This window comes from Entelurus aequoreus, linkage group LG06 (genome assembly GCF_033978785.1).
Source record: "Entelurus aequoreus isolate RoL-2023_Sb linkage group LG06, RoL_Eaeq_v1.1, whole genome shotgun sequence".
NCBI classification, from domain to species: Eukaryota; Metazoa; Chordata; class Actinopteri; order Syngnathiformes; family Syngnathidae; genus Entelurus; species Entelurus aequoreus.
This window is the reverse complement of record NC_084736.1, coordinates 4,106,590-4,123,579: the sequence shown is the minus strand read 5'-3', so window position 1 is coordinate 4,123,579 and position 16,990 is coordinate 4,106,590. Positions and strand designations below refer to the sequence as shown.

Sequence of the window (16,990 nt, the reverse complement as noted above, 5' to 3'; positions counted from 1 at the left end):
GTGATTGTGTGTGTTGATCATGTGTTTGAATTGTATTGGCGTGTTCTATGGAGCTAGGAGCTAGCAGAGGAGCTAGGAGCTAGCATAACACGTACCGTACCGTACGTGCGCGTCACGTACGTAACTTTTAAAAAATATATAAGCTTTATGAACCTTGGGTTAGGTGAACGGTCTTTTGGGCTGAGTGATTGTGTGTGTTGATCAGGTGTTTGAATTGTATTGGCGTGTTCTATGGAGCTAGGAGCTAGCAGAGGAGCTAGGAGCTAGCATAACAAACACGCAGGTGTTATTATGCAGGATTCATTTGTGGCATATTAAATATAAGCCTGGTTGTGTTGTGGCTAATAGAGTATATATATGTCTTGTGTTTATTTACTGTTGTAGTCATTCCCAGCTGAATATCAGGTACCGTGAGTATGCAGCCTTGGCTGCTAAACATTCGATAACTTGACCGTATGTGCGCGTCACGTACGTAACTTTTTAAAAATATATAAGCTTTATGAACCTTGGGTTAGGTGAACGGTCTTTTGGGCTGAGTGATTGTGTGTGTTGATCAGGTGTTTGAATTTTATTGGCGTGTTCTATGGAGCTAGGAGCTAGCAGAGGAGCTAGGAGCTAGCATAACAAACACGCAGGTGTTTTTATGCAGGATTAATTTGTGGCATATTAAATATAAGCCTGGTTGTGTTGTGGCTAATAGAGTATATATATGTCTTGTGTTTATTTACTGTTGTAGTCATTCCCAGCTGAATATCAGGTCACCCCCGGCTCTCACAGCATCTTCCCTATCTGAATAGCTTCAACTCCCCACTAGTCCTTCACTTGCACTTTACTCATCCACAAATCTTTCATCCTCGCTCAAATTAATGGGGAAATTGTCACTTTCTCGGTCCGAATCTCTCTCACTTCATGCGGCCATCATTGTAAACAATAGGGAACTTTGCGTATATGTTCAACTGACTACGTCACGCTACTTCCGGTAGGTGCAAGCCTTTTTTTTTTATCAGATACCAAAAGTTGCAATCTTTATCGTCGTTCTATACTAAATCCTTTCAGCAAAAATATGGCAATATCGCGAAATGATCAAGTATGACACATAGAATAGATCTGCTATCCCCGTTTAAATAAAAAAAAATCATTTCAGTAGGCCTTTAAAGCTCTACTATGCAAAGCGAAAGCCATTTATCAACAACACCCAGAAACGCCGCCGGCTTCTCTGGGCCCGAGATCATCTAAGATGGACTCATATTTTCTGTAATGGAGTTGATACATTTAGTGGATCGGCTCCAGACTGTGTATGACGATACCTCGTTAGCCACTAGCCGCTTGGTAGCCAGAGAAGATTGGTGTTTGTGATCAGCATTAAAAGGCATTAATGGCCGATTGCATACCTTTTTAAGAAAAGTGTGTCTGATACCGATCGGTGGCTGATCAATCTGCACATCCATAGTAAATATTATACAGTACGATACTGTACATGAAGCTTCAACCCCTGACAAAGGGGGTCAAAAAATAACCTTCTGATGTCTTCACATTTCACTTGTTAGCAATTAAAACATGACAAAGATAGTGATTTCATTAATATCTTGATACATGTCGATATCGACTGATATGGAAAAAATAATATTGTGATTAGATTTTTTTCCCCCCATATCACCTAGTTCTACGTATCGTCACCGATACTAAACACAGAGACTCACCATGCAGTGGACTTCTATGTTCAGGCAAACTGTGAGCACAGTGTTGTTACGGTCGATTCCAACAACCACTGCAGCTTTGTCAAGCAGCCGGCAGTCCTTTTCGCCGCATTTCACGAGCCCGATGAGGTGTCCCTGCATGGACACAAGCACGTTTTTTTCAATTGAATCCAAACATGATTTGTCACAGCATTAGTTGTATGTTGTAAGTTGATCATTTCAAATGCACCCGTTTCAGAATTATAAAAAATAGACAATAAATAAAACAATCCAAATTAAGGCTGCACGGTCAATAGTTAAAAAGTCCTTATCTCGATTTACACATGTATGTTATTTCATTTTTAAACAATTTTCCACATGCTGCATATGAAACAAGCGTAGCAACATCTCTGCCTCCTCCTTTAAAGAGTCTTTACAACATTTACAACATCTATTTTCTATCTATGTTTTATCTAGTGTTTTTAGTTCTTTTTTATCTATATATCTGTTTTATCTAGTGTTTGTCATGTTTTTATTTCTATTTTTATCTGTTTCTATGTTTTATCTAATGTTTTTCATGTTTTTATTTCTATTTTTTACCTATGTTTCTATGTTTTATCTACTGTTTTTTATGTTATTTCAATTTTTTATCTGTTTCTGTTTTATTTAGTGTTTATCTAGTGTTCGTCATGTTTTTATTTCTATTTTTATCTGTTTCTATGTTTTATCTAGTGTTTTTCATGTTTTTATTTATATTTTTATCTATGTTTCATCTAGTGTTTTTCATGTTTTTATTTATATTTTTATCTATGTTTCATCTAGTGTTTTTCATGTTTTTATTTTTTAATCTATGTTTCTGTTTTATCTAGTGTTTAGTGGTTTTTTCTATTTTTATCCGCTTCTATGTTTTATCTAGTGTTTTTCATGTTTTTATTTCTATTTTTATCTGTTTCTATGTTTTATCTAGTGTTTTTCATGTTTTTATTTCTATTTGTATCTATGTTTCTGTTTTATCTAGTGTTTTTCATGTTTTTATTTCTATTTTTTTATCTGTTTCTATGTTTTATCTAGTTTTTTTCATGTTTTTATTTTTATCTGTTTCTGATTTATCTAGTGTTTTTCATGTTTTTATTTCTATTTTTATATGTTTCTGTTTTATCTAGTGTTTTTCATGTTTTTATTTCTATTTTTATCTGTTTAAATGATAAATAAATGATAAATGGGTTATTTATAGCGCTTTTCTACCTTCAAGGTACTCAAAGCGCTTTGACAGTATTTCCACATTTACCCATTCACACACACATTCACACACTGATGGCGGGAGCTGCCATGCAAGGCGCTAACCAGCAGCCATCAGAGGCAAAGGGTGAAGTGTCTTGCCCAAGGACACAACGGACGTGACTAGGAAGGTAGAAGGTGGGAATTGAACCCCAGTAACCAGCAACACTACCAACTTCGCCACGCCGTCCCATAATATATGTTTCTGTTTTATCTAGTGTTTTTCATGTTTTTATTTCTATTTTTATCTATGTTTCTGTTTTATCTAGTGTTTTTCATGTTTTTATTTCTATTTTTATCTATGTTTCTGTTTTATCTAGTGTTTTTCATGTTTTTATTTCTATTTTTATCTATGTTTCTGTTTTATCTAGTGTTTTTCATGTTTTTATCTGTGTCTATGTTTCATCTAGTGTTTTTCATGTTTTTATTTCTATTTTTATCTGTTTAATCTAATGTTTATCTAGTGTTTTTCATGTTTGTATTTCTATTTTTATCTATGTTTGTTTTATTTAGTGTTTATCTAGTGTTTTTCATGTTTTTATTTCTATTTTTATCTATGTTTTATCTAGTGTTTATGGAGTGTTGTTCATGTTTTTATTTATGTTTCTGTTTTATCTAGTGTTTTTCATGTTTTTATTTCTATTTTTATGTTTTATCTAGTGTTTTTCATGTTTTTATTTTTATCTATGCTTCTATGTTTTATCTAGTGTTTATCTAGTGTTTTTCATGTTTTTATTCCTATTTAAATTTTCTATCAGATATTCTTGCTTTCTTTTTTTTTTTAATACTTTGTCGCACTTTGAGATTTGAACAACAGCAGAGAGAAAAGTACAAATTAGGTCAGAAGAACTTCCGTGTTCAGGACAGAGAAAGGGATGAAAACCTTGGTGGTAAATATGGATGTGCACTGAAACTCCATTTCTTAATGGCACCTTGTAACCGGACCAAAAAAAGAAGTAGCTATGGATGGCTTTTTGGGTTTTGTAAGATGTTGAGAAAAGAGAGCAGGCAAGAAGTCGACAAATAGTGGTCAAGACACCTTAAAGACCAACACCACATTTACAGCCTTCACAATAAAAGTGCTCATGTCTGACCAAATAGTCAGTAAGAGATCTTACACAAGCAGGTTTGTTTTTTTTGGCACATTAGCTGGGTTCTGTAATTATTTTATTACGTTATTTATTTACTCAATGTATGATTAAGATAAGACAAGACAAAGAAGCAAGCAGGAGATAAAAGGGAGAGGGAAAAGGGAGACTGATGCATGCCAGTGACAAAAGGAAAGGGGGTGGGGGAAAATGAAGCCAGAACCCAACAACTTTGAAAACCTTTTACTGAACAAAGTTGGAAAAGTAATCCATGCAAAAGTAATTGTGATCTATGCCACTTTGTTTGGAATGTTCACAATCATTATGAAAGACATGACGAATGGATTTTTAAAATTGATAAAGAAAAAATAAGCCGGAGACTCGCTCTCTCAATTGTAATAATATTCAGTTGTTTGCCAGAATGATGCAGCCCTAATCCAAAGACATGATCAACAACATACCGTCTCATTCTTTACATCTATTTCACATCTGGTGCCCAATCCACAATTACAGTCATAGTCGTACTTGAAGCCGTCCTTAGTCTTAATGTCTTTGCAGAGGACCGACACTGGCTGGCATCCTGTAAAACAATACCTTTCTTAGATAGCCTTCTCATTAAAAGAGCCACATCCACACAGCTCTTATCTAACATGCTTTTCAACAAGACTTACCTGACACTCCCTTGGCGATAAACCCGCATAAGCAAGCAAAGAAAATACTTCTTCCAACAAGGGAGCAAGCGAACATGTCGACCGTCCAAGTGAAGAACAAGAATGTGCTGGAAGTCAAGAGGAAGTTAGTCATTGCTGGGAGTCAGCCTGTAACAGCCAATGAAATCATTACATGCCAGGTGTCGGGGTGTAGCACACTCTGAATGGTCGCTAACTTCGACACTTCTGAGGTTATGCAAATTTATTTTTCTTATGAATGGGAAAAAAAAAAAGTGGCGAGGAGGTCAGTCAAACACAAGTCAGCAAATCTCTGCTTCCGGTGCAAAACCACGTGACAAAGAGGAAGAACGTTAACGTCACAAGGTGGAAAAGTCAGATTTCCCTCCAACCAAACTTAACAAGACGCCCCAAACATCACAACGATAGCTCTAAATAAGTTCACCATCGGTACAAGGCGAAATTAAAAGCCTCCAAACACAGTTAGCGTAATAAAGGAACCGAGACATGCCTTCTTCCTTACCGTCTGCCGGCAAACATGTGCGCCTCCCAGTGTGCGTCGCTATCTAAAGTCCACCTTGCAACACGGACGGAACCAAAAAAATATATATTTTTCGCCAAAACAAAACAAGCAGGCTTTGAGAAGGTTGACACGCAACAACAAATTACAATTTTGAAAAGCACTTTTTCACTCAGCTACATACTCTACCATGAATTGATTAACGTGGACCCCGACTTAAACAAGTTGAAAAACGTATTGGGGTGTTACCATTTAGTGGTCAATTGTAGGGAATATGTACTGTACTGCGCAATCTACTAATAAAAGTTTCAATTGATTAATCAAGGCAAAACAAAATGGTGTGTATTATTAGTCCAGTGCTTTCATGTTTTTATTTCTATTTTTATCTGTTTCTGTTTTATTTAATAAATAAATAAATAATAAATAAATTTAGTGTTTATCTAGTGTTTTTCATGTTTTTGTTTTTATTTGTATCTATGTTTTATCTAGTGTTTTTATTTCTATTTGTATCTATGTTTTATATAGTGTTTTTCATGTTTTTATTTCTATTTTTATCTATGTTTTATCTAGTGTTTATCATGTTTTTATTTATATTTAAAGGCCTACTGAAAGCCACTACTAGCGACCACGCAGTCTGATAGTTTATATATCAATGATGAAATCTTAACATTGCAACACATGCCAATACGGCCGGCTTAACTTATAAAGTGCAATTTTAAATTTCCCGCTAAACTTCCGGTTAAAAACGTCTATGTATGATGACGTATGCGCGTGACGTCGATCGTTGAAACGGAAGTATGCGGACACATTGTATCTCAATACAAAAAGCTCTGTTTTCATCTCAAAATTCCACAGTATTCTGGACATCTGTGTTGGTGAATTTTTTGCAATGTGTTTAATGAACAATGAAGACTGCAAAGAAGAAAGTTGTAGGTGGGATCGGTGTATTAGCGGCTGGCTGCAGCAACACAACCAGGAGAACTTTGAGATGGATAGCAGACGCGCTAGCCGCCGAACTCACCTTGACTTCCTCCGTCTCCGGGCCGCCGACCGCATCGGGTGAAGTCCTTCGTCACACCGTCGATCGCTGGAACGCAGGTGAGCACGGGTGTTGATGAGCAGATGAGGGCTGGCTGGCGTAGGTGGATAGCTAATGTTTTTAGCATAGCTCTGTGAGGTCCGGTTGCTAAGTTAGCTTCGATGGCGTCGTTAGCAACAGCATTGTTAAGCTTCGCCAAGCTGGAAAGCATTAACCGTGTTTTTACAGGTCCATGGTTTAATAGTATTGTTGATTTTCTGTCTATCCTTCCAGTCAGGGATTTATTTCTTTTGTTTCTATATGCAGTTAAGCACGATGCTGTCACGTTAGTTCCGTAGCTAATTATTTTGTTTCTATATGCAGTTAAGCACGATGCTGTCACGTTTGTTCCGTAGCTAAAGTGCTTCGCCGATGTATTGTAGTGGAGATAAAAGTCACTGTGAATGTCCATTTCGCGTTCTCGACTCTCATTTTCAAAAGAATATAGTATCCCGAGGTGGTTTAAAATACAAATCCATGATCCACAATAGAAAAAGGAGAGAGTGTGGAATCCAATGAGCCAGCTTGTACCTAAGTTACGGTCAGAGCGAAAAAAGATACGTCCTGCACTGCACTCTAGTCCTTCACTCTCAAATTAATGGGGTAATCGTCGCTTTCTCGGTCCGAATCGCTCTCGCTGCTGGTGTAAACAATGGGGAAAAATCAGCGACCAAAAGTTGCAACTTTATCGTCGATGTTCTCTACTAAATCCTTTCAGCAAAAGTATGGCAATATCGCAAAATGATCAAGTATGACACATCGAATGGATCTGCTATCCCCGTTTGAATAAAAACATTTCATTTCAGTAGGCCTTTAAATGTTCTATTATATATTCTAACATTCTTTTTTTTTTGTAATACTTTGTAGCATTTTGAGATTTTAATAAAAGTCATTATTATTATTATTATTATTATTACATGTTTTATGTTGACAATGAATTTAACTTATACAAAGTAAACTAAATCAGTGTTGGCGCTGGAATTTTTAAAAATGGCGTCCCGGGCACGCCGTCAAAGTCACAAAAATGGGTCAGTAAATTTTTGGGGTCCCACTTTTTTTTAGTAAGCGTCACCTGAAATGGTTTTCTCTTCTTGAAGCCCATGGAGAGAATGCCAAGAGTGTGCAAAGCAGTAATCACAGCAAAGGGTGGCTATTTTGAAGAAACTAAAACATGTTTTCAGTTATTTCTCCTTTTTTTGTTAAAGGCCTACTGAAATGAATTTTTTTTATTTAAACGGGGATAGCAGATCTATTCTATGTGTCATACTCGATCATTTCGCGATATTGCCATATTTTTGCTGAAAGGATTTAGTATAGAACAACGACGATAAAGATTGCAACTTTTGGTATCTGATAAAAAAAAGGCTTGCCCCTACCGGGAGTAGCGTGACGTAGTCAGTTGAACATATACGCAAAGTTCCCTATTGTTTACAATGATGGCCGCATGAAGTGAGAGAGATTCGGACCGAGAAAGCGACAATTTCCCCATTAATTTGAGCGAGGATGAAAGATTTGTGGATGAGTAAAGTGCAAGTGAAGGACTAGTGGGGAGTTGAAGCTATTCAGATAGGGAAGATGCTGTGAGAGGCGGGGGTGACCTGATATTCAGCTGGGAATGACTACAACAGTAAATAAACACAAGACATATATATACTCTATTAGCCACAACACAACCAGGCTTATATTTAATATGCCACAAATTAATCCTGCATAAAAACACCTACGTGTTTGTTATGCTAGCTCCTAGCTCCTCTGCTAGCTCCTAGCTCCATAGAACACGCCAATACAATTCAAACACCTGATCGACACACACAATCACTCAGCCCAAAAGACTGTTCACCTAACCCAAGGTTCATAAAGCTTATATATTTTTAAAAAGTTACGTACGTGACGCGCACATACGGTCAAGCTATCAAATGTTTAGCAGCCAAGGCTGCATACTCACGGTACCTGATATTCAGCTGGGAATGACTACAACAGTAAATAAACACAAGACATATATATACTCTATTAGCCACAACACAACCAGGCTTATATTTAATATGCCACAAATTAATCCTGCATAAAAACACCTGCGTGTTTGTTACGCTAGCTCCTAGCTCCTCTGCTAGCTCCTAGCTCCATAGAACACGCCAATACAATTCAAACACCTGATCAACACACACAATCACTCAGCCCAAAAGACCGTTCACCTAACCCAAGGTTCATAAAGCTTATATATTTTAAAAAAGTTACGTACATACGCAAAAAAAAGTTGCGCACATACGGTCAAGCGATCAAATGTTTAGAAGCCAAAGCTGCATACTCACAGTAGCACGTCTGCGTCTTTGTCATCCAAATCAAAGTAATCCTGGTAAGAGTCTGTGTTGTCCCAGTTCTCTACAGGCGTCTGTGTATCGAAGGCAAAAGTCCTCCTGGTTAGAGTCTCTGTTATCCGAGTTCTTCCATCTTGACTGCATCTTTCGGGAATGTAAACAAAGAAGCGCCGGCTATGTACTGTTGTTGCTGACTACGTTCGAAAAATACGTCCATTTCGCACCGACAACTTTCTTCTTTGCTTGCTCAGCTTCCTTCTTCATAATGCAATGAACATGATTGCAACAGATTCACGAACACAGATGTCCAGAATACTGTGGAATTATGAAATGAAAACAGAGCTTTTTCGTATTGGCTTCAATGTGGAAGGCATACCCGTGTTCGCCGGTCTACGTCACGTGCATACGTCATCCTCAGAGGCGTTTCGAACCGGAAGTTTAGCGGCAAATTTAAAATGTCACTTTATAAGTTAACCCGGCCGTATTGGCATGTGTTATAATGTTAAGATTTCATCATTGATATATAAACTATCAGACTGCGTGGTCGGTAGTAGTGGGTTTCAGTAGGCCTTTAATGGACAATGGAGATTGCAAATAAGAAAGTTGTAGGTGCGATCGGTGTATTAGCGGCGGACTACAGCAACACAAGCAGGAGGACTTTCAGCTGGATAGCAGACGCGCTACCGTGAGTACAGCTTTGGCTTTCAAACATTTGATCGCTTGCCCGTACGTGCGTGTCGCTATGTGCATGTCACGTACGTAACTTTGGGGGAATATATGTTTCTCGCCAACTCTGATGGCGGCCGGGGTGTCGTCGAAAGCTACAACGCCCGCCGCCTCTCAGTAGCTAAGTTAGCTTCAATGGCTCGTTAGCAACATCATTGTTAAGCTTCGCCAAGCTGGAAATTATTAACCGTGTATTTACATGTCCATGGTTTAATAGTATTGTTGATCTTCTGTCTATCCTTCCAGTCAGGGGTTTATTTCTTTTGCCTCTATCTGCATTTGAGCCTGATTCTATCACGTTAGCTCCGTAGCTAAGTTAGCTTCAATGGCTCGTTAGCAACAGCATTGTTAAGCTTCGCCAAGCTGGAAATTATTAACCGTGTATTTACATGTTCATGGTTTAATAGTATTGTTGATCTTCTGTCTATCCTTCCAGTCAGGGTTTATTTTTTATTTTGTTTCTATCTGCATTTGAGCCTGATTCTATAACGTTAGCTCCGTAGCTAAAGTGCGTCAACGATGACAACGCAGGTGAGCACTGGTGTTGAGCAGATGAAGGCTGGCTGGCGTAGGTGGATAGCTAATGTTTTTAGCATAGCTCTGTGAGGTCCGGTTGCTAAGTTAGCTTCAATGGCGTCGTTAGCAACAGCATTGTTAAGCTTCGCCAAGCTGGAAAGCATTAACCGTGTAGTTACATGTCCCTGGTTTAATAGTATTGTTGATCTTCTGTCTATCCTTCCAGTCAGGGGTTTATTTCTTTTGTTTCTATATGCAGTTAAGCACGATGCTGTCACGTTAGTTCCGTAGCTAAAGTGCTTCGCCGATGTATTGTCGTGGAGATAAAAGTCACTGTGAATGTCCATTTCGCGTTCTCGACTCTCATTTTCAAGAGGATATAGTATCCGAGGTGGTTTAAAATACAAATCCGTGATCCACAATAGAAAAAGGAGAGTGTGTGGAATCCAATGAGACCTTGTACCTAAGTTACGGTCAGAGCGAAAAAAGATACGCCCTGCACTGCCTCTCTAGTCCTTCACTCTAACGTTCCTCATCCACGAATCTTTCATACTCGCTCAAATTAATGGGGTAATCGTCGCTTTCTCGGTCCGAATCTCTCTCGCTGCTGGTGTAAACAACGGGGAAATGTGAGGAGCTTTTCAACCTGCGACGTCACGCTACTTCCGGTACAGGCAAGGCTTTTTTTAATCAGCGACCAAAAGTTGCAAACTTTATCGTCGTTCTCTACTAAATCCTTTCAGCAAAACTATGGCAATATCGTGAAATGAACAAGTATGACACATAGAATGGATCTGCTATCCCCGTTTAAATTTTAAAAAAAATCATTTCAGTAGGCCTTTAAACAAGTTGAAAACTTATTGGGGTGTTACCATTTAGTGGTCAATTGTACGGAATATGTACTGTACTGTGCAATCTAATAAAAGTCTCAATCAATCAATATAAAACATTCACAAATGTCACAAAACCTATACATCACCGTCAAATCTTTCATACAATAGGAAAATAAACAATAAATGAAAACAGAAACATACCTGAATGAAGTACAGAGTTAGTAAAGCGGCAGAACTCAGCAGCACAGCAGTCTAAAATGGAGAAAATGATTGAATGAAATGGCCGCCCGCATTTACAGTGTGTGAGTCACAAGTGCTAGCAAACAGTTTGCTAAAACTCTCCAACTCTGAGCAAAACAAGTGTACATGAACATATCAGCAACATTAGCAGCACAAGAGTCAATTATAACCTCGTTTCACACTTACATTCTCTTTAAAACACCAGAGCAGAGAAAGCTGCTCACCTCCTTACCGCGTGTTTCAACAGCGACTGAGTCTACTTCTTCTTTTTTTTTTGCTTTATATGGGCGGTTGGCGCGCAACCTTCTGCTGTGCATTACCGCCACCTACTGGATTGATTGATTGATTGATTGAGACTTTTATTAGTAGGTTGCACAGTGAAGTACATATTCCGTACAATTGACCACTAAATGGTAACACCCGAATAAGTTTTTCAACTTGTTTAAGTCGGGGTCCACTTAAATTGATTCATGATACAGATATATACTATCATATATACTATCATCATAATACAGTCATCACACAAGATAATCACATTGAATTATTTACATTATTTACAATCAGGAGTGTGGAGGGGGGGTGGGGTGGGGGGGTGGGGATATGGACATCAAGTAGTGGACATAGAGAGAGAGAGAGAGAGAGAGAGAGAGAGAGAGAGAGAGAGAGAGAGAGAGAGAGAGAGAGAGAGAGAGAGAGAGAGAGAGAGAGAGAGATCAGAAGGCATAAGAAAAAGAAAAAGTATCTGCATTTGATTGTTTACATTTGATTATTAGTAATCCGGGGAGGGTGTTAGTTTAGGGTTGTAGCTGCCTGGAGGTGAACTTTTATAGCGGTTTTGAAGGAGGATAGAGATGCCCTTTCTTTTATACCTGTTGGGAGCGCATTCCACATTGATGTGGCATAGAAAGAGAATGAGTTAAGACCTTTGTTAGTTCGGAATCTGGGTTTAACGTGGTTAGTGGAGCTCCCCCTGGTGTTGTGGTTATGGCGGTCATTTACGCTAAGGAAGTAGTTTGACATGTACTTCGGTATCAGGGAGGTGTAGCGGATTTTATAGACTAGGCTCGGCTGGAGTGTGGACCGAGGTGGATACCTACTCTATATTCTTTTATTTTTGAACTCAGTGTTTTTCAAACATCAATCAATCAATCAATCAATGTTTATTTATATAGCCCTAAATCACAAGTGTCTCAACAACAACATCCTCGGTACAGAGCCCACATACGGGCAAGGAAAAACTCACCCCAGTGGGACGTCAATGTGAATGACTATGAGAAACCTTGGAGAGGACCAGATATGTGAGTAACCCCCCCTGGATGTCGAGTGGGTCTGACATAATATTGTGAAAGTCCAGGCCACAGTGGATCCAATACATCAGCGAGAGTTCAGTCCATAGTGGATCTAACATAATAGTGTGAGAGTCTAGTCCATAGTGGATCTAACATAATAGTGTGAGAGTCCAGTCCATAGTGGATCTAACATAATAGTGTGAGAGTCCAGTCCATAGTGGATCTAACATAATAGTGTGAGAGTCTAGTCCATAGTGGATCTAACATAATAGTGTGAGAGTCCAGTCCATAGTGGATCTAACATAATAGTGTGAGAGTCCAGTCCATAGTGGATCTAACATAATAGTGTGAGAGTCCAGTCCATAGTGGATCTAACATAATAGTGTGAGAGTCCAGTCCATAGTGGATCTAACATAATAGTGTGAGAGTCCAGTCCATAGTGGATCTAACATAATAGTGTGAGAGTCTAGTCCATAGTGGACCTAACATAATAGTGTGAGAGCCCAGTCCATAGTGGATCTAACATAATAGTGTGAGAGTCCAGTCCATAGGGGATCTAACATAATAGTGAGAGAGTCCAGTCCATAGTGGATCTAACATAATAGTGTGAGAGTCCAGTCCATAGTGGATCTAACATAATAGTGAGAGAGTCCAGTCCATAGTGGATCTAACATAATAGTGTGAGAGTCCAGTCCATAGTGGATTTAACATAATAGTGAGAGAGTCCAGTCCATAGTGGATCTAACATAATAGTGAGAGAGTCCAGTCCATAGTGGATCTAACATAATAGTGAGAGTCCAGTCCATAGTGGATCTAACATAATAGTGTGAGAGTCTAGTCCATAGTGGATCTAACATAATAGTGTGAGAGTCCAGTCCATAGTGGATCTAACATAATAGTGAGAGAGTCCAGTCCATAGTGGATTTAACATAATAGTGAGAGAGTCCAGTCCATAGTGGATCTAACATAATAGTGAGAGAGTCCAGTCCATAGTGGATCTAACATAATAGTGAGAGAGTCCAGTCCATAGTGGATCTAACATAATAGTGTGAGAGTCCAGTCCATAGTGGACCTAACATAATAGTGTGAGTCCAGTCCATAGTGGATCTAACATAATATTGTGAGAGTCCAGTCCATAGTGGATCTAAGATAATAGTGAGAGTCCAGTCCATAGTGGATCTAACATAATAGTGTGAGAGTATAGACTGTCTATCTGTCTGTCTGTATATATGGACTGTCTGTCTGTCTGTCTGTCTGTATATATGGACTGTCTGTCTGTCTGTCTGTCTGTCTGTCTGTCTGTCTGTCTGTCTGTCTGTCTGTCTGTCTGTATAGACTGTCTGTCTGTATATATGGACTGTCTGTCTGTCTGTCTGTCTGTCTGTATATATGGACTGTCTGTCTGTCTGTCTGTCTGTCTGTCTGTCTGTCTGTCTGTCTGTCTGTCTGTATAGACTGTCTGTCTGTATATATGGACTGTCTGTCTGTCTGTCTGTATATATGGACTGTCTGTCTGTCTGTCTGTCTGTCTGTATAGGATGTCTGTCTGTATATATGGACTGTCTGTCTGTCTGTCTGTCTGTATATAGGACTGTCTGTCTGTCTGTCTGTATATATGGACTGTCTGTCTGTCTGCCTGTCTGTATAGACAGTCTGTCTGTCTGTCTGTATATATGGACTGTCTGTCTGTCTGTCTGTATAGACCAGTGGTTCTTAACCTTGTTGGAGGTACTGAACCCCACCAGTTTCATACGCGCATTCACCGAACCCTTCTTTAGTGAAAAATAAAATGTTTTTTTTTTTTCAAATTCAAGACAAAGTTTTATGTTTTTGGTAACACTTTAGTATGGTGAACATATTCTAAGTAACAAAGACGTAATTTAGAGTTATTTGGACACTAGGGGAACATATTCTAAGTAATAAAGAGTTAATTTAGAATTATTTGGTTAGGGTTAGGGTTAGAGGGTTAGGGTCAGGGTTAGGGTTATAATAAGGCCATGCCGAATAAGGCATTAATAAGTACTTAATAATGACTAGTTAAGAGCCAATATGTTACTAATTTGCATGTTAATAAGCAACTAATTAATGGTGAATATGTTCCCCATACTAAAGTGTTACCATGTTTTATTACTGGTGCACAAAATGAAGCGTGCATGAACATCACCTTGTTCAAACAACAAAACCAACAGAGTGCATAAACTCACTACAAATCACACACCTGCAAATCAGTCAGCTGTTGCCGTATCCGTAATACGCCGATAGGGAGAAGTTTGTATTTACACGATGAGTCGGGTGTGTTTTGACCTCCGTCGAACCCCTGAGGCCGACTCACCCATCGAACCCAGGTTAAGAACCACTGCAATAGAGCAATCAAATAAAACGTGAGGGAATTTTGGTGGAATGCATACAATATATCTTATATACCTGCTACATATATACAAAAAAATAAAATAATGAATGATAATATGTGTTGCATCATTCAGAAACACAAAACTAATAGTTCATTATTAATACAGACTATAACTAATTTCCAAGCTAAATTCACACAAATGTAACCAATGCTCCATTATCAACATTAACAACATTATTATTACAGATTCATTGATTAGTTCTTTCCAAACTAAATTCAAACACATTTAATTGTTTGTTAAAATACATTTGTTACATTGCATGTATGTCCTCTCCGGTCACAAGACATACATGATTTGAACAAAACATGACGTTTAACCCAGAAATTGTTCATAGTATGAATCTTTTAGCTGCATTTGTAAAGGTGCGATAATGACATCATCTTGTAGTTTTGTAACTAACCACAAGAGGGAGCCCTTGGCAAGATAAAGGAACATGTATGGAGGCGCACGCAGATGAGGAAGAAAACGTCTTCATCACACTTCTCACAGATCAGACTGACCAGGAACCTACACAAGGTGTTGAGTGTAGATTAGTACGGGTTGGAAATCGAACGTGCGCACAAATTTAGCAAAGAAAAGTTGAATTGGGTGGCAGACGACAGGCCTCGCTCTCACGCTGCAGGGCTGGCATTGGTGGAGGTCGCCTCTTTGAGAGCGCATCTTCTCTGGGCCACCGACAAAACACAAACCATGGTCTGTGTCACATGCAGCCCCTCTGCATCTCTCCATCCACGTACAGTCGCCATGAAAAGTCTACGTACACTTGTGAAGAACATCATGTCATGGCTGTCTTGACTTTACAATCATTTCTACAACTCTTATTTTTTTGTGATGTAGTGATTGGAGCACATACTTATTGGTCACAAAAAACATTCATGAAAATGTGAGCAAATGTGTTGGGTCAAAAGTATACATACAGCAATGTTAATATTTGGCAAGTTTCATTGCAATAAGGCGCTTTTGGTAGCCATCCACAAGCTTCTGCTGGAATTTTTGACCACTCCTCTTGACAAAATTGGTGCAGTTCAGCTAAATGTGTTGGTTTTTCTGACATGGACTTGTTTCTTCAGCATTGTCCACATGTTTAAGTCAGTACTGTTATGGGTTGGAGGAGGGAGTTGTGACGGCACAGTTCCACAAAGGGGCAATATTGCTCTGCGTATTTATTATATATTGTGGAGTGTTTACGCCAGTCGTCCGCCATCTTGGACTGAACAGTCAGTATTTTTCCCAATAAAAGTCGTTGGGGAAACGTAAAATAGATTTCGAGTGTTGAGCAGTCTTACTTGGAGGGGAGGGAGCAGGTGGTAGAGGTGAACGGCACCGTGTCCCCCCCCCCCCTCTCGGTGAGCTGTGGAGTCCCCCAAGGCAGTATATTGGGACCTTTACTGTTCCTAATATACATAAACGACATGTCATCGGCATGTGACTGTGAATTGTTTTTGTTTGCGGATGACTCTGCCCTGCTGGTATCCGGCAAGGACAAGTCACAGGTGGAGAAAATCCTCAGTGCTGAGCTCTGTAGAACTTGCACCTGGCTCGCTGACAACAAGCTATCCATCCACTTGGGTAAAACAGAATCCATCCTGTTTGGATCCCACATCAAACTTAAGAGAGTCAATCACTTCACCATAAAAGTAGGTGACAGTGTCATCACCAGTAAAGATGAGGTCACCTACCTAGGTTCCATTCTAGAGGCTAACCTTTCCTGTGATAAAATGGCAACCAAGGTAATCAAAAAGGTTAACCAACGAACGAGATTTCTCTACAGAATTTCCTCTCTGGTCAACAAAAGCACCTTGAGGATTCTGGCGGGAACTCTCGTTCAACCCTTTTTCGATTACGCATGCACCTCCTGGTACCCTAGCACCTCCAAAACCCTCAAATCTAAACTCCAAACATCTCAGAACAAGCTAGTCAGGTTACTTCTAGACCTCCACCCCAGATCCCACCTCACTCCTACCCACTTCTCTAAAGTGGGCTGGCTCAAGGTGGAGGACAGAGTTAAACAACTTGCACTGAGCCTAGTCTATAAAATCCGCTACACCTCCCTGATACCGAAGTACATGTCAAACTACTTCCTTAACGTAAATGACCGCCATAACCACAACACCAGGGGGTGCTCCACTAACCACGTTAAACCCAGATTCCGAACTAACAAAGGTCTTAACTCATTCTCTTTCTATGCCACATCAATGTGGAATGCGCTCCCAACAGGTATAAAAGAAAGTGCATCTCTATCCTCCTTCAAAACCGCTATAAAAGTTCACCTCCAGGCAGCTACAACCCTAAACTAACACCCTCCCTGGATTACTAATAATCAAATGTAAACAATCAAATGCAGATTCTTTT

General features: G+C 39.2%; 1 protein-coding gene across 1 annotated transcript in view; it reads right to left on the bottom strand.

Annotated features, from left to right (window-relative positions):
- LOC133651768 (uncharacterized) overlaps positions 1-8,762 on the bottom strand; it is a 31,436-nt gene extending 22,674 nt beyond the window's left edge. Inside the window, exons 1-4 of the mRNA XM_062049879.1 lie at positions 8,618-8,762; positions 4,714-4,820; positions 4,504-4,622; positions 1,701-1,832 (exon numbers count right to left, since the gene is read on the bottom strand). Of these exons, the coding sequence (XP_061905863.1) occupies positions 1,701-1,832; positions 4,504-4,622; positions 4,714-4,789 (327 nt within the window). The 5' untranslated portion in view covers positions 4,790-4,820; positions 8,618-8,762. The remainder of the gene's footprint in view (positions 1-1,700; positions 1,833-4,503; positions 4,623-4,713; positions 4,821-8,617) is intronic.
- Between the last annotated feature and the right edge of the window lie 8,228 nt (positions 8,763-16,990).